Raw genomic sequence first — 24590 nt, 5'->3', positions numbered from 1 at the left:
TCTATGCTGAAAGTATAACCAAACGATGAAGATTGTAACAGAAGAAAGAAGATAAGAAAACTAAAGGATCAATCCAAGAGGTCCAACACATGACTAACAGACATGTTAAATGGGTACAGAGACAGAGAAACAGAGAAAATAAAGAGAAGGAAATTATCTGAGAAATAATTCAATGTAATTTTCTAGGAAAAAAGGACATGAGTACATGAGTTTCAATACAGATGAGGGCCATTATGTCCTCTGCACAATAAATGAACAAAGCACAACACTTTGAAGTTTCCGGACATTGTGGACAAAGAGTAGATCACAAAAGCTTACAGAGAAAACAGGTCACTATAAAGGATAAGGAATTCAGCTGGCACAGACCTTCTCAACACCAACACTGAAAGCTAGAAGACAACAGAGCAATTCCTTAAAACCGCTGAGGGAGGATGGGCTCCAACCTAGAAATCCAAACCTAGCCAAAACATCAACCAAGTATGTGGGTAGAATAAAGCCATTTTCAGAGAAGCAGGGCTCAAAAAATTTACATCCCATTCACGCTTTCTTAGGAAGCATTTAGAGTATGTATCCCACCAAAACGAAAGAGAGGAAACCAAGGAAATAAGGACATAGTCCAGAAAAGCTAAGTCCCAGGATGGCCACCGCAGATACAGCCTAGAGAAAGCAGCCAGTGCCAACTAGAGCAGGATGACTGGAGCTCCAGAAAAAAGGCCTCCAAGAGGAAAAAAAAAAAAAAGACTAGTTATCAGTGTGGGCCAGACTGGGAAGAGTTGTATGGTGCTCTCAGAGAACTAAGGGATGAACTAATGACGACTACATAAGAAAGCAAGCAAGTGAAAAATAAGGCAACTACTAATTCTAGGGGTTAAAAAAAAAAAGCCCTACAAGAAAAGAAATGTAATTATAGCATAATGTGTGCCTTGGCTCTGAACAATATATACACAGTCATACTAATGCAAACACTACAATTTGATTGAATTAAATTTTGTGACATAACTGCATTGGAAAGACATAGAGGGAGACATGTAGTGGCTTATAGTAGGAACAGATGAAAAAAATCAACAAAGGGCAGTAAGAGTGCTATTTAGAATTAGGAGATACATATAAGGAAACAGCTAGAAGACTGGAATGTGGTTACCTAAAGGGAATGAGACTGTGGGTAGGGGAAAGATCAGGCAGGGCTTGCGATTTTTCTTTATAAACCATATGAGCAAAAGACTTGAAACAAAAAGCCCATTACCCTCTTCTACATAAAGAAGCAACTGCCCAGCGCTATTTCATGTAAAAAAAAGAGTAAATAATCAATGAAATTAGTATTCTCAATGTTTTAAACCAAACTAAAATCAGATCTCTACATGTCTGGCTTTGTTTTTCACTTAAGCTACTCTGCTAGGTGAAAAAAAATTATCTTCCTAATAACTTCACCTCGATCAAGTAATAAAGCACCTGGAGAAAACAGCCCAGAACCAAGAAAGAAGAGCCAGCGGCAGCCTGACTCCCATGAATCATAACAACTCAAGAGGACCAACATATGAAATGAACTGACCTATGGGCAACCACTGAGCGAGCACAGCGTGGACAAGGAATCAAAAGGTTGCACATTATAAGCTTCCAGCAGTTCTGACTTCAGGACCCCTATAACTCAGTATAAACATTTCAAAGGTGTCAGTCATACAAACACGAACAACTCTGCCAAGTCACAGGCTTTTATTTCTCTCCTAATTTCAGCATTTTTCCTACAAAGTAGAAAAGTCCATTCTATTCTCCCTCAAGCACTTATTCCAACTGATTCAAGAAAACCCTGCGATTTAAAATTTTAATTCGGTCAGCATTTCAAGAAAGAGTTGCTATGGTACATAATGATGCACTTAGTGGGATACAGGCAGGGACTAGCTACATAATTTGTGGGCCCAGCGCAAAATGAAAACGTATTGCTCCTTGTTCAAAAAGTACTAAGAATTTCAAGACAGCAACAGCAAAGCGATAAACCATGAAAAAGGTCCTTCTAAGCACAGGGCCCGCTGCCCCTGCACGAGTTGCTTGCCTACCAAGCTGGCTCTGGATGCAGAAGTCAGAGCAGCACAGCCCTTTTTTAAGGTTTTTGAGTTATAGGTTGGACAGGATGGGATGGGGCAATTTATTGTTAACTGGTTATGTCTATCTGATAAAATTCCTGGTAGAAATAAATTCTCAAGTTTTATTTGCTATAGACTCTGAGAGAGAAATGTAAGCATTTTGACATATTCAAGGAACTTGTTTGGAAAATAGTTCTTTGTATTAGAGCTGAGATTCAAGGCCTCGTGAATTTTATTTCAGTTAAGAACCTAACATTTTTTCATGGGTTGGTTTTGTATCATGTCCAATTTGTCTTCAGTTTTTTAAACACAATAACAAAAGGTCACTTTTAAGGACAGGCTGGATGATTTGCATAATTTGCATGATAATTACAGTACCTTTCAGCTAAATATAACCACAAATGTGAAGTACAAATTACTAAGGAGCCATCTCCAGCAGTACATATGTTTATGGAGATACTTGATTAGTACATCTCTTAGCAACCACTGACTACTTTTCAGACTTGCAGAGTGGTTGAACGCAGTCTTTAGAGATATGCTACTAAACTCTTACCACGACAATTCACCCAGTGACATAATTCAAGGTTTGGCAATTCATTTTTGGTCTTGGGGGAAGGAAGTGTCATAAAGAAACCATTTTCCCAACCACCCTAATGCAGATGAAAATTATCTTTACTGGGAATAGACAAGGTTGTTTACAAAGCCTAGGCAAGCCAACACACTTATAGCTAAGTTACCTAAGTCTAAAATCAACAACATTACCATGGACACAAGGGCACTATTTAATCAATTGACTAGCTTTGATAAGTCTCTGACAGCTTCCTTATGTAAAGACTTAGATTAAGTACATAAGAAATGCTAAAGGTTATGTAAATCTAGATTTAACAAAAATTACTACGAAATTTAAACAAAGTAGTCCATTCTGAAATAAAAAAGAGCAAACCCTTCAAAGGTACAAGTCACTGACGATTTTGACTGGCCCATACAAAAATCTAGATTTCCAGGTTCTCTTAAAAAATCAGAAGAATCTAGCAACACTTGGCCCACTTAGCAATCAGCCAACAGTTAACAGGAACAGATTGGCAGCAGGGTCCGAGCTCTCTAGGTCACCACTGTTTCCATCAACTCCTTTCTGTACACCCAGACTACTTCATTATGTATCACTTGTCTGGCCTCTATAAAGATTTGAATGCGCTTTCCCTGGTTCTTACACACTAAAAAGTACATGCTCCTAGCACTAATTAAACATTTACTTCTAACACTGATTGGAAGAAATCAGTTGGTGAAGTGGAACTGATGAGACTTCAAGGACAAGAGACCATATTTAACATCTTTAAAAATCCCAACAGCCCACGAAGAACCATATAAGCAGAGTCCAAAGGGTTTTTTGATTTTTTAGAACGGTAAAAGTTAGATTTCATAAAATGGATAACATGCTAGGTAAGACATGACAGACTAACATCATGTAACTTCCTGGATTGAGGCTGTTCTAGAAAATAATGGTAAAGAAAGTCTTAAAAATAAGAACTGATCCTAATAAAGGTAGTAGTGACAGCAGCAGTGTAACATTTACTGAACAGTTACTATTATCAGGAATTGTTCTCAGTGCTTACATACATATACACTTATTAAATCTGCACAAGAACCTTACAACATGATTACTATCATATAATGGATATTTTGCATCTACTTTCCAGATGAGGAAACTGAGTCATACAGCAGTTATATAACTTGCCCAAGGTCATGCACTAAAAAATGGTAGAGTCTGAATCCAAACCAGTCTATACACTTAACCACTAATCTATATTGCTTCCTGCTGAGGAATTAAAACGAGAGGTATTGAAAGAGGCACTTGAGGCAACACAGGAAGCTTGCCACTGATCTTCAGACCTTAAAAGGACATGCACAAATGATAAAAGGAAGGAAATACAAAAAAATGTTAAATATAAAAGAATGGCATAGTCTTATAAAACATAGTCTTGGGAAGATTAATGAACAGAATCAGCTGAGTTTTACAAAAATGCAAGGCAACAAAATGAGAATGTAGCTGTAATTGAAATATTTTGACTATTCTTATTGATTATAACATACATGTTCACTATTTAAATGCAAAAACTAGAAATTAGAAAGTAAAGATCATCACACATAATCTTACACCCCACCAGACAATTAATAAAAACGTGGTGTATCTCCTTCCAAAGTTTTTAGTGCAGAGACAAACATTCCTTTTCCCTAAAATAACAGACTCAGGTTCAAAATATCATACTGTTCCATAATGTGCATGTTTCACTTAAAAACAGATCATGTGTAGCTCTATCTCATTCTTTTTATAGACTAATGAATATTTCCTTAAATGAATGTCCACAGTTTATTCAACCAACCCCTACTGAAGACCTTTTAAATTGTTTCCAATTTTCTAATAATCATTAACAATGATACATTCAATATCCTTGTACATATTGCTTGGTATACACATCTACTTCTCACGGAATTGCTCAGTCACAATCTAAGTCAATAGAATTCTATCAGATCTCCTCTTCAGAGCATTATACCAATTTAATATATATGTATGTAGGCAGGTATCTATCTTATCTATTTATTCATATATTTTTTATGAGTTTTATAGCATACTAAAAAGGGTCTTTTCCACCCAAGCCTCTACTATGTTCCAGTCTCCTGTACCCATACCATGCTGTTTCAATTAATGTACCTTTACAGTATGTTTTAATGTCTAATAAAGTATCACTAGTTTTCTTTTTCAAAAACTGTTTTATTTCATGAACTCTGAAGTTTTCAAATAGAAAAACTACTGAAATTTTAATTAGAATTGCACTAAATGTACAGATTAATTTGGAGAGTCTATGGGCATTTTTATGATGGCAAGTCTTCCCACCTAGGATTACGTTACATTTCTGCATTTATTCAAGCCTTCTTTGCAAAATTTTTATTGTAAGTTTCACATAAATTTTAAAATTTTGTTTCAAAAGGTGGAAGTTTTAAAACTAATATTGGAATCAAGAAAAATAAGATATCCTACCAATATGGACAGGTAATATAAGGATGTGAAAAGAGGAATTGATATTTAATGAGCAACTATTAGGCCCCATATATGCTACCAGCAGACATTTATACAAGTCATATTATTTTATCATCATAACAGCCTATTTTTTTGTAACTTGTAAGAAAGATGAGTTATTGTCATTTTATAGAAGAAAACACTGAGGCTCAGAATAGTCAATTATCTGCCCAAGTTTTCAGTACCTGTTTAAGACTGAAGGTAGGGAGCCTGTGTTTGTATCCATAGTGCCAATTCAATTAAGAAGATTTAACAGTTGTCACTTTGGGGGTATATCTTATTTTACTGAACAGTATCTCACTTATTCTGTTATCCCCATGTCATGAATGAGGAAACTCGTGCTTGGTAGCAAGTGTATTAACTTGCTGAAAGTCACATTGCAAGTAAGCAGAAAAGCCAGGGTTTGAATGCAGTTTCTTCTTATCCCACAGCTCATATTCTTAGCTCCTAAAATATACTTAGAGTACATAGGGGAGTAAGGATTCCAATCCAGAGCCTTCTAAGTTTCTCTTCACTACATCCTGTTAAAATAGTCCAATTCTTTTTTTTTTTTTTTTTTTGGGTACCCAGGCCTCTCACAGTTGTGGCCTCTCCTGTTGCGGAGCACAGGCTCCGGACGCGCAGGCTCAGCGGCCATGGCTCACGGGCCCAGCCGCTCCGCGGCACGTGGGATCTTCCTGGACCGGGGCACGAACCCGCGTCCCCTGCATCGGCAGGCAGACTCTCAACCACTGCGCCACCAGGGAAGCCCAAAATAGCCCAATTCTTATTTTGCTTTTGGGGATGCAGGAATCAGAGTCAGAACAGACTGTAAAGAATACAGCTAGCTGCTACAGAAAGTAAGTGTAAATCTTGTGGCTAGAATAAATTATGTCTTACTAAATAAAAGAGTTCTGAGTTGAAAACTCTTTTTGAGACCTTTGAGAATCCACAGAGAACAAGAAATCTGCTCAAAGAAAAGGAATAAGGTGAATGTCATCCTGATTTGCAATAGGGAAAAGTATGAGGGTTCCCATGGCACAAGAAAACCAGGCTAGGACCAGGTAGCACCTTGGGAGTCCATGCGATAGAGAAAAAAGAGGGGAAACTGAGGGTATGCAAAATGAATGAGCTGACTAGACGGTACAGACATATGAAGGACCTGCCAGCTCAAGGACAGTTAAGGCATGGTGGTGAGAGGAAGAGGACGGTAGGGTGGGATGGGGGATAACAGGATAGAATCTCAGCAATAATGCTCAAGCTCCAAAAGGCTCACCCATTGCCATCAGGTCTCAAGTCGGGACCAAAACTCTTGAGGAAGGAAGCTTAGGAGAAGCAGGCAGGGGATTGAGTCCCCACTCCTAGAAGGTGTTGGGGCAAACTTAGGGAAGGAAAAGGAATAAGAGGCCAACTTTACAGGTTACGAACATGAATGAACAGGGTAATTTGGAAGATGGCAGCTGATAGGCAACCAGAGCTTACCCCCATCATGAAAATTAGTACACTGGTTAGTCACATGATTACATTCAAGTACCACTCAGTGGTGACGTTAATTCCTCCAATACCCTGCCTGACCCTTTCATAACTGATGCAGGCACTGAGGTGAGCCCTGGTCTAAAGGCTGAGTTCATCAACAGACCCAGCAGAGGGAAGATAAAGGCAAAAAAGTTGAAAAAATGAGGCAGGGACTGAAAATATAAAGCATAAGTAGATGAACTTCACTATTTATACTTTATTACTTGTCTCTCACAAAACTTGGGGACAGATGATCAATGCCATGATTTGCAAGTACTTAGGGCAACATTACCAGTAAACCAATAGGAGCCCCCAGAAGTTCACTAATGCCCTGTGGCAGACGAATGGCGTTCCTTTTTATTTCTTTTTCTTTTTATTTATTATTATTATTCTTTTCGGCTGTGCCCGCAGCTTGAGGGATCTTAGTTCCCTGACGAGGGATCGAACCCAGGCCCTTGGCAGTGAGAGTGCAGAGTCCTAACCACTGGAGAGCCAGGGAATTCTGGCATTCCTTTTATTATAAAGTTCCAAGGCCCATGGAGGAGGGGAATGCTGTAAACATGAAGTCCTGGCTTCTACCATCACATCTGATGAAGTCTCTACACTCTCCTTATAAACAAAAATTTTAAATGCAAAGATGAGGACATCCTAGGGTAAATTTCTTTTTCTTTTTTTTAAAAATTATTTATTTATTTATTTAATTTTTGGCTGTGTTGGGTCTTCGTTGCTGTGCACAGGCTTTCTCTAGTTGCTGTGAGCGGGGGGGGGGGGGGGGGGCTACTCTTCGTTGTGGTGCACGGGCTTCTCATTGCGGTGGCTTCTCTTGTTGCAGAGCACAGGCTCTAGGTGCGCGGGCTTCAGTAGTTGTGGCACGTGGGCTCAGCAGTTGTGGCTCGTGGGCTCCAGAGTGCAGGCTCAGTAGTTGTGGTGCATGGGCTTAGTTGCTCCGCAGCATGTGAGATCCTCCTGGACCAGGGCTCGAACCCGTGTCCCCTGCATTGGCAGGCGGATTCTTAACCACAGTGCCACCAGGGAAGCCCCCATCCTAGGGTAAATTTCTAAGCAGCTCAAGGAGGGAATCCAAACACTGTTATTAGTGAATCTGTGCTAAAATAAAGGGAAGTTGCTAAAGGCATGCCACAGGCCTCTATCCTGAGTCCTGGCTAGTTTAACAATTTTAATCAATAGCTCCAATGAGACCGATCGCTAGTAATCACAGACGTGATTGGAAGGCACAGTGAATAAGGTGGACAACAGAATCAAGATCCAGAAAGACTTCAGAAGGCTGGGGAGATAAGATATTCCATAGGAATACGTGTCAGATCCTACACCTAGATAAAAAAGCAAACTGTAAAATGAACAAGGGAAAACGAAAACGGGTTTATGACAACATGTGTAAAACTAAATTAGAAGTCAGTTAAGACCACAAGCTTATTAACCTAAATTAGCAGTGTCATGGAACAGCAAGAAGAGCTAATGAGACTTCCCCTTTAAGAAGCCCAGCATCCAGACAAGGGAATGGAGACCCCCAACTCTAAGCTGCATTGGATTGACCAGGCTCAGGGCACTGTGTTCAGACATAGATGTCATCCTTGAAGACAAATGGACACATGTTGAAGACCAAAAACTGACAAATGAGACAGGGTTGACAGAACTAAGGACTCAGTCTACAGCAGAGAACACACACTGACAGCTGGTAGGCTAGATCCAGAAGGCAGATGGTTTTAATTCATTCTGAACAGGATTTTAAAACTATCAGAAAATTTCACAAAAAAACTGAATTTGGGAGAAAAAAATTTCTCTTGGGGAAAAAAAAAAAATGTCTGGCAATACTGAAAAAAGAGGTATAGTCAAAGCTCCCTTCAGTAGGAGCTGGTCTGCCTCCTATTGTCTGACATCTGGCCACCAGACTATTATAAGTGAGCCTATAGGCATTTGAGTTGTAACTGCTGTTTTAGAGAAAAAGAGGCAAGAGGTAAATATAAAAGCTGTGTTCTAAGACCTGAAAGGTTATGCCTGGGCTAGTGATATACTAAGGAACTCTTCTGAAGAAATAAGGCCAAAAGGTATCAGGTATAAGGAGATTCAACATAAAAAATAACTTTCTAACAAAAATGGAACAATCTACCTGAGTATGTGGCCCTTTCTCACTGAAAAAGGGCAAGGAGAGGTCACCCCTCATCAGGGTCTCAAAGAAAACTGATTCACGGCGTAAAGAGCTAGAAGAGACAACCCAAAATGTCCCTTCCAAGTATGGGTTTCTCTGTTGTTTTAATTTTAGGAGCTTTATCAGTGCCCATCAACCACGGAGAGCACACTGACTGGGCCCTTTGCGGGATTTACTGTTTCCGTGTCAACTAAACACAGTGTCTACTGTTGAATCATTATCCGATCCTCTCGGGCACTTTAATTTACCATAAATGTAAGAGAACCTTGTTTTTCATCAGTGTTGAGAGACGGGGGCTACTCCTGTGTCGAAGTCATTCCAAGTTATGGTAAAGGGAATCACAATGAGGCATCATGGTTTAATGGACAGAAAACCAGAATAGGAAATGTGCTGGGGAAACCTGGATAACTTTTCTAGACATCAGATTTATTCATCTATAAAATGGGCACAAAACTTAGCCATGTCTCCTCTAGATCGCTGTATAAATCAAATTAAATAATGCATGTAAAGGTGGTCTGACAACTATACAGTGCTACAGAAATGCAAGGACTTTCCAATACAAACACAGACCTGTTATGTCCTGCTTTTGTTTTGCCTGAAATGCATTTTACCTACTTGGGATAAGGGTCTGGATCCATCTATTTCCCAGTGATCCATGAATCTACCTATTTATCTACTACCTCTCTAGCTATATATCAAATCGCACTTTTCCAAGGCTTCTCAACCTAGTATGTCCAGAATTCTAAATGTATTAATTTAAGGAATGAGGTCATCACTGAAGTTATCGACCTTTATCCAAGTAAGGCATAGGAGATCAGTTTTCTCCAAAGTAATGCTTTAAATTTGAAGTTTTGCATATTGGCTCACTAGGAGATATTTATTCTTTTCCACATAAGGCATCTCATTAATCACTTAGAAAGGAGTTACAACAATCCATACATCAGTTGGCTCAAGTATGAATTTTTTATAGATGAATGTTAACAAGAGCAAGGAGATACTACCTAAATATTCAGGGCCATGAAAGTACCCAATTCCGGGGTAAAAATATATGATTTACAGTTATAAAACGTAAAATGACAAATCAAGAAAAGTTCCAAACAGATAGGTGAGAGTTAATCTCTTCAAGGGAATCTTAAGGTGTTAAGCTGTGCTACTTCCTAGTTGTGGAAGCTCACCAGTACCCTGACTTTGATTATTTATTAAAGCTTACCTATGCTCTAGACCATGCCTACTCAGTTTTAACAGATGAATGAAATAGTTTAAAGCCCTTATGCAAATAAAAGTCTTCAAGCTTACATAAGGATTCACACAAACTAGGGTTATACAAATGAAATTCCTTTATAATTAAACTTTAAGAAAGAAAACTGCAGGGATTTAGGCATTAGCATTCCTTGTTGTTTAAAATGTAATTAATTTCCAGCACAATAAATTAAAGAGGTACCTATTCCTTTTAATGGGCAATAATGAAAAATAGCTTATGTGTATATATTTGTTTACAGGGTGATATAACTGTCACTGTAAGATTTTGTTAACAAACATCAAGAGAAAATGAGATAAAGTGTTATCAACTGAAAAACAAATACATGCAACCACAACAGTGTGCTTACCTGTAATACAAATTTCTGATCTATGTATTTTTTGGCAATGCTGGGTTGGAATTCTTGGCTTTCCAAAAATCGTATGAAAAACTCATATACAAGCTGCAACAAATAGGTTATCGTTAATTTCAAAATATAATTCACTGAGAATAGTATCAAAAACCTTAAAAAGCTCTAATACTAAAATTGACAAGGGGTTTAGTAGGTTTTAATATCATTCAACTAGCAGTGCCAGCCTTTCTTGTAGCTCACAGCTGCTGTTGTGATTTTTAACTTTTTAAATGTAAAATCTGGAAACACAGCCAAAGAGAGCAAATAAAAATCTCCCATAATCTCACCATTAAGAGTTAACCACTGTTAACACTTTAATGTATAAAACTCCCAATTTTTCTCTATACTTCTACAATATACCAATGTACTATAAATATATATATATAATATAGTTTTAAAACTACTTTTACCATCTAAACAATATATTGTGGACAATTTATGCCAACAATATCTAAGCCATCATTCTCAAGCTACAAGCAGTCCATTATACATATTTATAATGAATAATTCCAATACTCATAATTAATTTAACCAATATCCTATGCTTAGACACTTAAGTAGTTTTTAAATTACTTCTCTATTAAATTATGCCAGAATGTACATTATATAACATGCATCAGTGTGCACGTGTTCAATTATTTCATGAGGAAATAATTCTAAAAGTAGAATTGTTAGATCAAAAGATATCCAAACACGTCAGGATTTTCAACATTCATTACCAATTTCCTTTTAGAGAGTTTATGGCAATTTACACTCCTCTGAGCAATATATGATGGTGTATCAGGATCTTCTCATCTGCAAAGAGTAAGAATACTCTCATCTGCAGAGTCAACCTCAAATAACCGTTTTAATAAACCGTGGGGGATCACTGTTTACGCTCTTTGCAAAATAAATCTATGTTAAAGTATACATTAAAACCTGGTGTAGTATACAACAGTATATCAAAACCAGGACTTTCAAGAGACAGGTAGACATTGGGTTGAAAGCCTAGCTCTACCCCTTACTAACTGTGTGACCCTAGGCAAGTTAATTTCTCTAACAGTCTTTTGCTTCAACTGTATAATGGGGATGATAATCCCTGAGATTAATGTGATTTTTTATAGATATATTGCCCTCTGCACAGTGATTAACACATATCACCACTGTCATTACTGTCATTATTGCCTAAAACAGCATTCTCAAACTTTTTAGTCTCACTCCTTTACACTGAAAAATTACTGAAGACTCAAAAAAGCTTTCTGTTTACATGAGATATATATATATGAAAGTAGAAATAAAAATTGAGAAAATTTAATATATTTATTATTTTAGAACAATAAAATATATCACATGTTAACATAACTAACATTTTTGTGAAAAACAAATTTATTTTCCAAAAAAGTTACTAGGAAGAGAAGCACTTTTTTATTTTTGTAAATCTCTTTAACAGCATATGAAAAGACAGAATCTTGGGCTTCCCTGGGGGCGCAGTGGTTGAGAGTCCGCCTGCCGATGCAGGGGACACGGGTTCGTGCCCCGGTCCGGGAGGATCCCACATGCCGCGGAGCGGCTGGGCCCGTGAGCCATGGCCGCTGACCTGCGTGTCCGGAGCCTGTGCTCCACAACGGGAGAGGCCGCAACAGTGAGAGGCCCGCCTACCGCAAAAAAAAAAAAAAAAAAAAAGAAAAGACAGAATCTTATCTGTCTCCATATTCAAGCTGTCGGAATATACTGTTTTGGTTTAAGTATATAAAGAAAATCAAGCTTCACACAAATCTACTAGTATGAAAAAGGGAGAGTATGTTCATAGTTTCTTCACATAATTGTGGATACTTTTCTTTGATACTACACCAGAACTTGACAGTCATTTCTTGAAGAAAAGTTGCAGTTGTAGAATCTGAAACTGTATCAATGAATTTTTCATACCATTAAACTAAATTCCAATCATCTCTCTTGCACTTTGGATGATCTTTACCCATGCATGACTGCCTAACATCATTCATTGGCCAACTGGAAAATATTGGTTCACTAAGTTATGGAGATTTTTCAAATGTTGACACATTTCATTACATACATACATAGTATCAATAAAAGTCACATTCCTTAATATCTCTAACTTTATTAAAAAAAAAGGCTTTAAGCTTTGGGGAGCTATAAAGCTCAAGGTAACAGATAAAGGAAAGATACAGCTTTTCAAAATTCTAATTCTAAATTTTTCTTCAATGCTTTAATTTTATCAGTAGTAAAACAATTGTTCGTTTGTTTTAGAGAAAACATCCACCAAATACCCAAGTCAGAACAATCACAGTTTGTCAGGTATTCTTTCAAGTAAAAACGACAGTTCATGAAAAAACAGCTAGTTTAGCTTGCAGCTCAAACAATCACACAAATGTTTTAGCACAAGACAACTATGCAGCATGCAGCAGATGTGCTTTATGCATACTTCCCATTTCATCATGAAGAATATTATCTTTAATGTGTACTCAAAGGTTAAGATTTAATAAAATTAATAATTTTTGCTGCTTCTTCAAGGACATTCTTGATTGAAATTGGCTTTTTTTTTTTTAATTGTAAGTGCATGGCAGTGAAGCATATGACTACTAGACCAGTTGGGCACAACTGCCTCATTTGTGCTAACACAACAGCAATTTCAACCACCACTGCTTTTACAAATATTAGTGCAAATGTCAACACAGTGAAAGGAGCAAATAATACAGTATTATTATAAAACTACTTTTGACCTTGCAGGCCACTGACAATTAGGTCTCAGGTCCCCCCTAAGGGTTTACAGATACCACTAACCTAAATGTGTCACACAGTGACCTTGTGACTTCAGACTCTAACACTTAATATTAGGTATTCACATTAGGATTTTACTTCTTTATAAAACTATGCTTTTCTCTCTGAATTCGGAAGAAACTTCTTTCCCAGTGATCTGAACATTGCCAAGTTGTACTTCTAGTCATAATAATGCCTGAGTTCAAACACCCCCTAGAAGGATTGTTCTTTTTCCAATAAACTAATCTTTCAACTCTTGGTTTTACAAACAGAACATCAGCCTTGCTCAAATAACCCATAAACAGGGGTTTCATCTCTCTTTTGATTCCTACAAAGTGGAGAGATTCTCATCTTCCAGGCCTGACTTGTGGGCAAGCAGGGCTTTCCAGTAGGATTGGCAAAATGTCCTCTCGCCTCTAGTCCCTTGAAAGCAGTTATGGTTTTAAAAATTTGATGGAAACACTTCAGACATATTAATAAATAAGCATAAATGTTCTCTACTTTAAGAGACAGATTTTACCTCAGAATCAAAAATCTCCCTTGAGTTTCTAAAGGGAAAGACTAGGGACTGCAGAGGATAAATTACTTTTCAAGGTCACATAAGTGAATTCTTCAAGGAACATGAGTAAAAAGACTTTAGTATTCTGGTTTTTCAGTCTCCAGTGTAAAGCATTAAAAACAATCCCTTAATTGTAAATGGCTAAGTCCTACAAAATCGCATTCTACTAGAAAAACAGACCCAATTTCAAAAAATACGCAAAAAATAACCATGGTAACCATGGGATACCAGTTTAAAAGATACCAACACAGATAATAGAAAAGATCAAATGACACACATACAGTAGATCTTTTGACATATGTGAACTAAAAATTTGTAGATTTAATACTTTTTCTTATTTTTAAATATCCTCAAAGATCCATGATTTGTTGTAATGAGTAATTCTATACGAGCCACAGTTAAAATCAGAGTGTGCAGGAGCAGACAGTGAGGCAAGGAGCCTAGCCAACCACGCAACAACCATAATGTGATTTTGTTGTTCTCTACTATTGTCAGAGATTTGGTAATAAACACCGTGCTTCCTTGCAAAATGTGGGCCAGAATCAGCAGCACACTGCTAATGCTGGAGTTAAGAAAAAGTGAAAAGGCTGAAGAAAGTGCTGTTTGGGTCTGGAAAAATCGATTGTTGGATCAATCATAAAGTAAAATGTTGAATTTAGTGATGGGTCACCACGACATGAACGACCTATCACGAACAGAAAAGAAGTTTTCTTAAACATTCAACGAGGGCTCTTGCCAGTACTAAAACCACTTATTAGTGAAAATGGAAAGGTGACTGATTTGTGGAGTCAGAATATACAAAGAAAACACAGAATTCGTGAGACAAGTCAGGAGCCAGTACAAATACTTCCATAAAGCAAAAGATAGTGCCTTCTGACTTGGCCTTTGCTATGAATGAAGGTTTATTTGTGAATTTTAAGAGTAGATTTCTTTTTTTTTCAATTAATTTAATTTTATTGGAGTATAGTTGATTTATAATGTTATGTTAGTTTCAGGTGTACAGCAAAGTGATTGTTATACATATACATATATTCATTCTTTTCTCTTACAGGCTTCTTTACCTGATCCAGCCTATGTCATGTTTCCCCCTGAGCTAAAGAAGGGGAGAGAGGACTACAGGCTGAAACAAGATGTCAACACAGATGGAACCAGCCTGTTTTGGAACACAGTTTGTGACTTCAGATCCATTAAGGGTACAGGTCTCAGCATCACTCCTCACTGTTGCTTTGGTTATAAGCATTGCAGATGAACTAATGGTTAATGTTCCTGTAGTAAAGACACAGTGTAAGCTCAAGATTTTTGGTGGCAGAATTCTGCTTTAGAAATTAATTTAGACCCATATTTTATAGTCATTAAGCTTAGCAAGGATTAACTGAAATACTGAGTTAAGTATTGAGTATGATAAAGTTTATCATACTTTAGGAGAAATTTATATCTATGGCGATCATGATTTAGAGTATTCAAAAAGCTCCTGCAAATGGCAAGACTGCTCTACTCCCTCTTCTTCAGGATGTAGACAAGACAACAAGTTGAAGCTTTGAAGACATCTCCTTCCCTGTCTTTTCAACCACAAGATGCAGGACTTTTCTGAGAAAAGTATCTTTTTTGTTTGCTTTGTTTTTTAAATTTCTTCCAGACTATACTGCACTTCTCTGAACTGGTGCCAAGCATCAAGAATAAGACATGACAAAAAGTCCATCCATTCAAAACAGTAATTCCATTTTTTGTTTTCTTTTTGGGTCTTTTGTCATAATCTGGGATACACCATGAAAAGCACAAGTAGTTTTGCAAATTTCTTAGATTACAGATAGTATGTCTGGCACCTTATTTAAAAAATCAAGCATCTAAGATAGTAAATCAACTCCAATGTTTTAACTAATTTACTCTGTATTTTGGCATTGGTAGCAGGAATACATATGTATTACATGCCTAGGTAAGAGTTGAGAAAACACAGCCCCTGAAAGCTCTCCACATAACTAGGGGAAAGAGCATTACATGTATATCTGCAGCAACCTTGAGCTTCCAAAGCAGGACAGGGAAAGCTGCAAATTTATGTCAATAATTCTGAAGTGGGGGAAAAAATAAACCCTTAGAATATCTCTAGGCCTTATCTCCCTGCTGCATAGTTTTCTGCCCTTCAGAAAGTCAACTAGTAACTGTGAGCACACTTCTACAAAGATGCAGTGACTTCTGCCTTAGGGTGAAAATGGACAAGGTCATATTCCTTCTCTACCATCCCTTCCCTCCTCACTAGCTGTCACCCAGCCTCTGAGGACATTCTAACTGAATGGAAAAATGGCTTTGAGGTCCATGACACTCACATTTCCTTGTTCTACTCATTTGAGAAATGCTGGCCTTGAAAGAAGGCAGCCAGGAAAGGAGGATGGAAGAGGTCTGGTATGGATAAGTAAAGACGATACATGGGCCTGGTGCTGGGAAAGGAGATGCAGGGGTGGGTCCTAATCTGTCCTGGCACATGAGGATGACTGGAAAACATGGCCTTCTCAGTGCAAGAGTGCAAAATCGGCCTTTGCACAAGATTTTTCTCAGCTATTGCTCTTCCTTACAACACTGTGAAATAGCTATTGCAATTTGATCTTGCCCTTCCAGGCTAAAGAAACACATTCGTGGTTATCTTGAAGACAGGCATTCAAAGTCCCCCGGGTACCTAACTGCTGAAAGTGAGGTACATACTCTGTGACCTAATCACATCTAACTAATATTAATGTGAAAATAGCTGTTCTTGTTTGAGCCTCCAGCAGGAAGGATCACACAGAAGCTCTAATAAAAACAGCTGGCTGAGCATGCAACCCAGGAGGGCCCACCCTAAAGCATTATAATGCTTATTATTTTATTCTTTTGGCATCCTAATTATCAACAGTAAGAAACATAAAAAGCATTCTCTAGCTTTCCAGTAATGTACTCTAATTTGATTTCTTGGTGAATAAGGCCTTCAAGGAATTCCCATGCTAATCAGCTAATGAGTTAATGGATCTTTCTTTTATAACAAATAGTAGTTCAAAGTACCTGTAAGTGTGGCCACGATGCCTCAAGGGTAGGTTCATCTTCTTCTGGATCAAATTCATTGCTGTCACTAGGAGGGAGAGTTCTGAATATATTGCAAGACACCTAAAAATAAACAAGCGGCAGAGTTAGCTGGAATGGAATCACCTCCTCAGCAGCCTTACACAAGGTCTTTGCAGCCAGCAGAAGGGAACCCAGACGACAGATGACAGGAACACCACCAGACTGGAAGGAGAACTCTTTCTATAGGCTTTGAGGCCAGAACCACCTCCAGGAAAAGATGGAAAATAGCAGAGCAGCACCCTCTTGACCAGTACTTGGAGTCCTTATAAGGCCTCCCCCACCCAGGTCCCTGTGATCTTATGCCTCCTATCAAAGCTTGTGCTTCGTTACTTATCAGTCAAGCATGCTCCTAATTAATCAGTTTACACTAAAATATAAATAACTGTTAATGGGCTTCATGTATTTCCCTTCTCAGGCTTATTCATGATTTGCAAATTTAGTTATACTAATAGTAAAATTTCAGGCATCTACAAAAAGCAAATCAGAAAAGATATTTCAGAAACTGAAGTTCTTAAAATCATACCTAATCTGTTCTCAGTTGGTTTACAAAATAGTAACAATGCCCAGGGTAAGATACATCTGTAATACAAATTTCTACAGACCAGGTATTTCTTTACCATGGGAAATTTCCAGATTAAATCCTGGATGCTCAAAGAATGGCCATGAGTTGATAACTGTTGAAACTGGGCTATGAAGAGACGAGGATTCATTACACTATTCTACTATTTCTGCATATATTCCAAGATTTCTATAGTAAAATGCTTATTTTTAAAATGCTGTTGCTACTATTTTGCAGTAACCTACCCAGGGTTCCTTCCAATTTCTATTCTGTTTCTTGTTCTATTACTTATCTATCCTCTCCTAATGACCCAAATGTATCCTCAGATCTAAAAAATAAAACAGGGGTGGGGAGGGAATTCCCTGGCGGTCCAGTGGTTAGGACTCTGAGCTTTCACTGAGGAGGGCCCGGGTTCAATCCCTGGTTGGGGAACTAAGATCCTGCAAGCCGCCACTGTGGGCCAGGAAAAAAAAAAGGAGGCATGGTGGGGAGAGATTGCACCAGAAGCCTTTGCTGGACTTTCTGTATAAAGTAGAAAATACGAAGCTATGATATGTTGCTCTGAAAGAGGGAAAAAGAAAGGCTTCTGGAGGCCCATATAATCTGAATGTGTTTACTCATTCAACAAATAATTATTAAGTGCCCATTATGTGCACACACTGTTCTGGGCACTGGGACAATAGCAATGAACAAAGCAGAGAAAAATCTGTGCCTTCCAGGAGTTCATATTCTAGGTAAAGTCATGATTATCCCTATTTTCTAGATATGGAAATTAAACCCAGATGTGTAAGCTCTGGAAAGAAGATTTGATTTTATTCTAAGCTCAATGGGAAGACACCAGTGGATCTAAACAGGGAAGTGACATGGTTTGATTTTTACTTTAAAAAAAAAAATCACTCTGGCAGCTATGTATAGAACAGACAGGAAGGGGACAAGTTAGAAGTCTGTGGAAGTGGCAAGACATGATGATGGCTAGCAGAGAAGACAGAAATAGAATGATTCAAAATATATTCTGGAGGTAGTATTTGCTGCTGGCTTGGATGTATGGGGTGAACGAAAGGAAAGATTCAAGGATGAGTCACAGATATAAGGTCATTTACCAAAGATGGAGATGACTGGGAAAGGGAAGTTTTCTTTGTTTCCTTGCCTTGGTGGGGAGATCCAGAGATCCAGTTAGAAATATGTTAAAGGAGCAATATCCAGGAGCCAATCAGACACATGAATCTGTACCTCAGAGCTGGACAGGTCAGGACTGGAGACATACAGGGACTCAACAGCGTGCAGATGACATTTTAAGCCATGGGACTAAGGGATCTCCTTGGAAAGGAATGAATAGAAAGAAGGGAAAGGACCCTGAGGCATCCAACATTTAGAAACCAGACAGGAAAAAAAAAAAAAAAGGCCAAAATAGGCAAATGAAAAGGAGTAGGAGGTAGGAGAAGAAAACAGTAGAGTAGGGGGGGTCTTAGGAGCTAGGAGAGAAGAGTGTCTTAAGAAGGAAAAAGAGGACAACAGCAGCAAATGTTGTTCTGAGGTGGACTAAGATGAGCACAGAGCAGCACTGAAGTGGGTACTGTCATTCCCCAATTTACCGCTGAGGAACTAGAAGCATGGATGTGGAGATCTGAGGTAACCATTAGTAACCAGCAGCTATGACTGAACCCAGGCTGTCAGGCTCCACTATAGTGTTCTAGAAAAGTGGGCAGACTACCTCTTTTGCTCTCCTTTAGCTTAGATGACTGAAAAAAAAAATTATCATATTAGAACATTTTTGCTATGGCTAATTACAGCATGCACATTTATATTATTTTACTTTGGTTCCTTCCAATGATTATTAAAAATTATGTTTACAAAGAAACTGATGACTTTTCAAATAATCATCAACCAATGACTTCTCTTCAACCAGCCAGTCATACTGTAATCAAAAGAGCAAAAATCGTGCCCTGATCCGGGAAGATCCCACATGCCGCGGAGCGGCTGGGCCCGTGAGCCATGGCCGCTGAGCCTGCGCGTCCGGAGCCTGTGCTCCGCAACAGGAGAGGCCACAACAGTGAGAGGCCCGCGTACCGCAAAAAAAAAAAAAAAATCTGGGTAAAAGGACACAAACTTCTGTTCCTCTGAACTCTCTGACACATTAACACTCTTATGGTGCCCATCATGGGCTGCAGCAAGTATTTGTTTACATATATGCCTCTTCCCACTAATTAGGAATATGCAATGTCATATTCACATTTGTTTTCTTGGCACATATGCGGCATCCAATAAATGTTCAAAAAATAAAGGTTTGGATATATAATAAAACTGTATGTTTTGGTTTTCCTTTAACCAAATTTAAATTTTTGAGTGATTTAGTGATTATCTAACCTAAGATGTTTAACTCTGCACAGTGTTCTAAACCTCTCTTTTGGTCAAAGCTTCATCTCTCAATTATCATCACATCAAAAGAATGTTGAATTGTGTAAATAATCCAAACAGCAAATAGTTCTAAAGGCATGTACATCTCACTTAGCCACACACTGCCATATCTTCAGATCTGCCTTCCTTACAACGCTTTCGTATCCTTCTAAACATTTAGTGTACTACTAAACATTCACCATGAGTAATGAGGAAGCAAGGATCTATTAGGCTGGACAATTAATAGTCAACTCAACTGGTTAAGTAGTTCCCTATCACAAATGGAAAGAATGTCAAAGCAAATCAAGTGTCATGGAAAAGGCCAGGCCTTTGACCCTGCCTAGCACATAACAGGTGCTTAATAAAAATGTCAGGAATGAAAAAAAAAAAAAAAATGTCATGAATGAATGAACCATTGCTCTCATCCTTGAGAATCTATCCTAAGAAACTAATCTAAGACTGAAAAAACTACTTAAAGCAGTCATTTGCAACATTCTCCAAAGAGTGTAAAACTGGAAATAACCTTTATGTCCAACATTAGAGACGTACATCTATTTAGTAGAACACTGTGTAGCACTGAAGATGATTGCTATATTGAAGCACAAAGAAATGTCAGAAATAAAGATTTAGGGGGAAAGATGATGTGACTATAACGGTGTGACTAATTACAAAGATAAGAATGAAAATGGATAACTAAAGGGAAATTAAGAAAAGCTGTATTAAAGCAAGAGAAATATGGATAAAACTCAGTAGTTGCTGTTTATCCTCTTGGGACACACCAAATTAGTCCTAAATCCATAAAAAGCATAAGGTATCGACATGCAGTATGTGAGTTATGCTTTTAATTTCAAGATGAAAATGCGCTCTTGAATTTGAACAAGATTATTACCGTCAGGAGAGTTAAAAATTAGTGCCGCTCACAATGCCTAGAGTCTAGCTCATGAATGAATGGTTGAAGGACTGAATGACTGGACCACTTTAAGTATACATTTGAGCTCCAAAATCATGAGTTTAAAATTGGGTCATCCTTGAATGGGCTGGGGGAAAGGGGCGGGGGAGAGGGGAATCCTCTAAATCTCCTGAATTTTCTGCAACACTTTGTATGTGTGAGCCCAATTGGGGAAAAGATCCAGTTGACTTCACAAGATTTTCAAAAGACTTCCAAGATCTAAAAATGGTTAAAAACCACGGTACAAAATAATAAATTTGCATCTATTAAATCTTCCTTTATGATGGCAGCCACTTCTGATTTATAGCCCAGGTTTTAAATGGATTATTAAGTAGCTAACATTATTAAATAGGTAATGCTAGTTACGTGCTATGAAAATGTATCATGACTACAAGTAACCACCAGCATCACTCCTCACCACACAGCAGTATTGTAAAGAGTCTAAATAGCTAGAAGAAAATGCATCCAGGTATTTATAAAGTCACAAACTATCTCTATTAATATATTTAAATATATGAGGCTGGAGCCCTAAGCCTTCTATTTTATTCCTTCAAACACAAATTATCAAAAATAAATAAAAGAAACAACCCAATCGAAAAAGGGCAGAAGACCTAAATAGACATTTCTCCAAAGAAGATACACAGAGTGCCAACAAACACATGCAAAGATGCTCAACATCACTAATCATTAGAGAAATGCAAATCAAACCTACAATGAGATATCATCTCACAACACTCAGAATGGCCACCATCAAAAAATCTATTAACGATAAATGCTGGAGAGGGTGTGGTGAAAAGGGAACCCTCCTACACTGTTGGTGGCAATGTAAATTGGTATAGCCACTATGTACAACAGTATGGAGATTTCTTAAGAAACTAAAAATAGGGCTTCCCTGGTGGTGCAGTGGTTGAGAATCTGCCTGCCAATGCAGGGGACATGGGTTCGAGCCCTGGTCTGGGAGGATCCCACATGCCACAGAGCAGCTGGGCCCGTGAGCCACAACTACTGAGCCTGCGCGTCTGGAGCCTGTGCTCCACAACAAGAGAAGCCGCGATAGGGAGCGGCCCGCGCACCGCAATGAAGAGTGGCCCCCGCTTGCCCCAACTAGAGAAAGCCCTTGCACAGAAACGAAGACCCAACACAGCCAAAAATAAATAAATACATAAATAAATAAATTTTAAAAAACTAAAAATAGAACTACCATATGACCCAGCAATCCCACTACTGGGCATATACCCAGAGAAAACCATAATTCAGAAAGAAACATGTGAGGGAGACCTTCAAGATGGCAGAAGAGTAAGACGTGGAGATCACCTTCCTCCCCACAAATACATCAGAAATACATCTACATGTGGAATAACTCCTACAGAACACCTACTGAACACTGGAAGAAGACCTCAGACCTCCCAAAAGGCAAGAAAGTCCCTACGTACCGGGGTAGGGCAAAAGAAAAAAGAAAAGACAGTGACAAGAGATTAGGGACGGGACCTGCACCAGTGGGAGGGAGTTGTGAAAGAGGAAAAGTTTTCACACACTATGAAGCCCCTTCACTGGCAGAGACGGAGGGGGAAGCTTCAGAGCCACGGAGGAAAGCGCAGCAACAGGGGTGCGGAGAGCAAAGCGGAGAGATTCCCGCACAGATGATCGGTGCCGATTGGCACTCACCAGCCCGAGAGGCTTGTCTGCTCACCCGCCGGGGAGGGTGGGGGTTGGCTGCGTGAACACAGCCTGAAGAGGGCTAGTGCGCCACAGCCAGCAGGGAGGGAGTCCGGGAAAAGTCTGGACCTGCCTAAGAGGCGAGAGACCACTGTTTCAGGGTGTGCGAGGAGAGGGGATTAAGAACGCCGCTTAAAGGAGCTCCAGAGACGGGTGAGAGCCGCGGCTATCAGCGCGGACCCCAGAGCCGGGCGGGAGATGCTAAGGCTGCTGCTGCTACCACCAAGAAGCCTGTGTGGAAGCACAGGTCACTATCCACACCTCCCCTCCTGCGAGCCTGTGTAGCCCGCCACTGCCAGTGTCCCGTGATCCAAGGATAACTTCCCCGGGAGAACACATGGCGCGCCTCAGGCTGTTGCAACGTCATGCCATCCTCTGCCACCGCAGGCTCACCTGGCATCCGTACCCCTCCTTCCCCCGGGGCTGAGAGAACCAGAGCCCCCAAACCAGCTGTCCTTTAACCTCGTCCTGTCTGAGGGAAGAACAGATGCCCTCAGGTGACCTACACGCAGAGGTGGGGCCAAATCCAAAGCTGAGCCCCTGGGAGCTGTGAGAACAAAGAAGAGAAAAGGAAATCTCTCCCAGAAGCCTCAGGAGCAGCAGATTAAATCTCCACAATCAACTCGATGTTCCCTGCATCTGTGGAATACCTGAATAGACAACGAATCATCCCAAATTGAGGAGGTGGACTTTGGGAGGAATGGTATATATATATTTTTATCCCTTTTTCTCTTTTTTGTGAGTGTGTATGTGTATGCTTCTTTGTGTGATTTTGTCTGTATAGCTTTGCTTTTAACATTTGTCCTAGGGTTCTGTCTGTCCATTTTTTTTGTTTTTGTTTTTAGTACAGTTTTTAGTGCTTCCTATCATTGGTGGATTTGTTTTGGCTTCTCTCTTCTTTCTTTTTTTTTTTCTTTTTTTATTACTTTAAATTTTTTTATTTTTAATAATTATTTTTTATTTTAATAACTTTATTTTATTATTTTTTTCTTGCTTTCTCTATCCCTTTATTTCCGAGCCGTGTGCTGACAGGATCTTGGTGCTCCAGCTGGGTGTGAGGCCTGTGCCTCTGAGGTGAGAGAGCCGAACCCAGGACATTGGTCCGCAAGAGACATCCCGGCTCCATGTAATATCAAACGGTGAAAACTCCCCAGAGATTTCCATCTCAACACTACAACCCAGCTCCACTCAATGACCAGCAAGCTACAGTGCTGGACACCCTATGCCAAACAACTAGCAAGACAGGAACACAACCCCAACCATAAGCGGAGAGGCTGCCTAAAATCATAATAATGTCACAGACACCCCCAAAACACACCACCGGAGGCAGTCCTGCCCAGCAGAAAGACAAGATCTAGCCTGATCCACTAGAACACAGGCACTAGTCACCTCCACCAGGAAGCCTACACAAGCCACTGGGGGCAGACACCAAAAACAACAGGAACTATGAACCTGCAGCCTGTGCAAAGGAGACACCAAACACAGTAAGTTAAGCAAAATGACAAGACAGAGAAACACACAGCAGATGAAGGAGCAAGGCAAAAACCCACCAGACCAAACAAATGAAGAGGAAACAGGCAGTCTACCTGAAAAACAATTCAGAGTAGCGAAAGTACAGATGACTCAAACTCTTGGAAAGAGAATGGAGAAAATACAAGAAACATTTAACAAGGACCTAGAAGAAGTAAAGAGCAAACAAACAATGATGAACAACACAATAAATTAAACTAAAAATTCTTGAGAAGGAATCAATAGCAGAATAACTGAGGCAGAAGAACAGATAAGTGACCTGGAAGACAAAATAGTGGAAATAACTACTGCAGAGCAGAATAAAGAAAAAAGAATGAAAAGAATTGAGGACAGTCTCAGAGACTTGTGGAACAACATTAAACACACCAACATTCGAAATATAGGGGTCCTAGAAGAAGAGGAGAAAAAGAAAGGGACGGAGAAAATACTTCAAGAGATTACAGTTGAAAACTTCCCTACTTTGGGAAAGGAAATAGTTAATCAAGTCCAGGAAGCACAGAGAACCCCATACAGGATAAATCCAAGGAGAAACACACCAAGACACATATTAATCAAACTATCAAAAATTAAATACA

The 24590-nt window shown here is 39.1% G+C and overlaps 1 protein-coding gene across 2 annotated transcripts in view; it reads right to left on the bottom strand.

The window, feature by feature from the left end:
- Window positions 1–24590, bottom strand: part of PPP2R5E (protein phosphatase 2 regulatory subunit B'epsilon) — a 149045-nt gene that overhangs the window by 21637 nt on the left and 102818 nt on the right. For both annotated transcript variants that reach the window (XM_065871587.1, XM_065871588.1), the window contains 2 exons: window positions 16808–16909; window positions 10423–10515 (listed from right to left, as the gene is read on the bottom strand). In XM_065871587.1, the coding sequence (XP_065727659.1) occupies window positions 10423–10515; window positions 16808–16909 (195 nt within the window). The remainder of the gene's footprint in view (window positions 1–10422; window positions 10516–16807; window positions 16910–24590) is intronic.

Source organism: Phocoena phocoena, chromosome 2, assembly GCF_963924675.1.
Source record: "Phocoena phocoena chromosome 2, mPhoPho1.1, whole genome shotgun sequence".
In the NCBI taxonomy this organism is placed as follows: domain Eukaryota; kingdom Metazoa; phylum Chordata; class Mammalia; order Artiodactyla; family Phocoenidae; genus Phocoena; species Phocoena phocoena.
The sequence above is the reverse complement of the archived record's forward strand: the minus strand, read 5'-3'. Positions and strand labels throughout refer to the sequence as shown.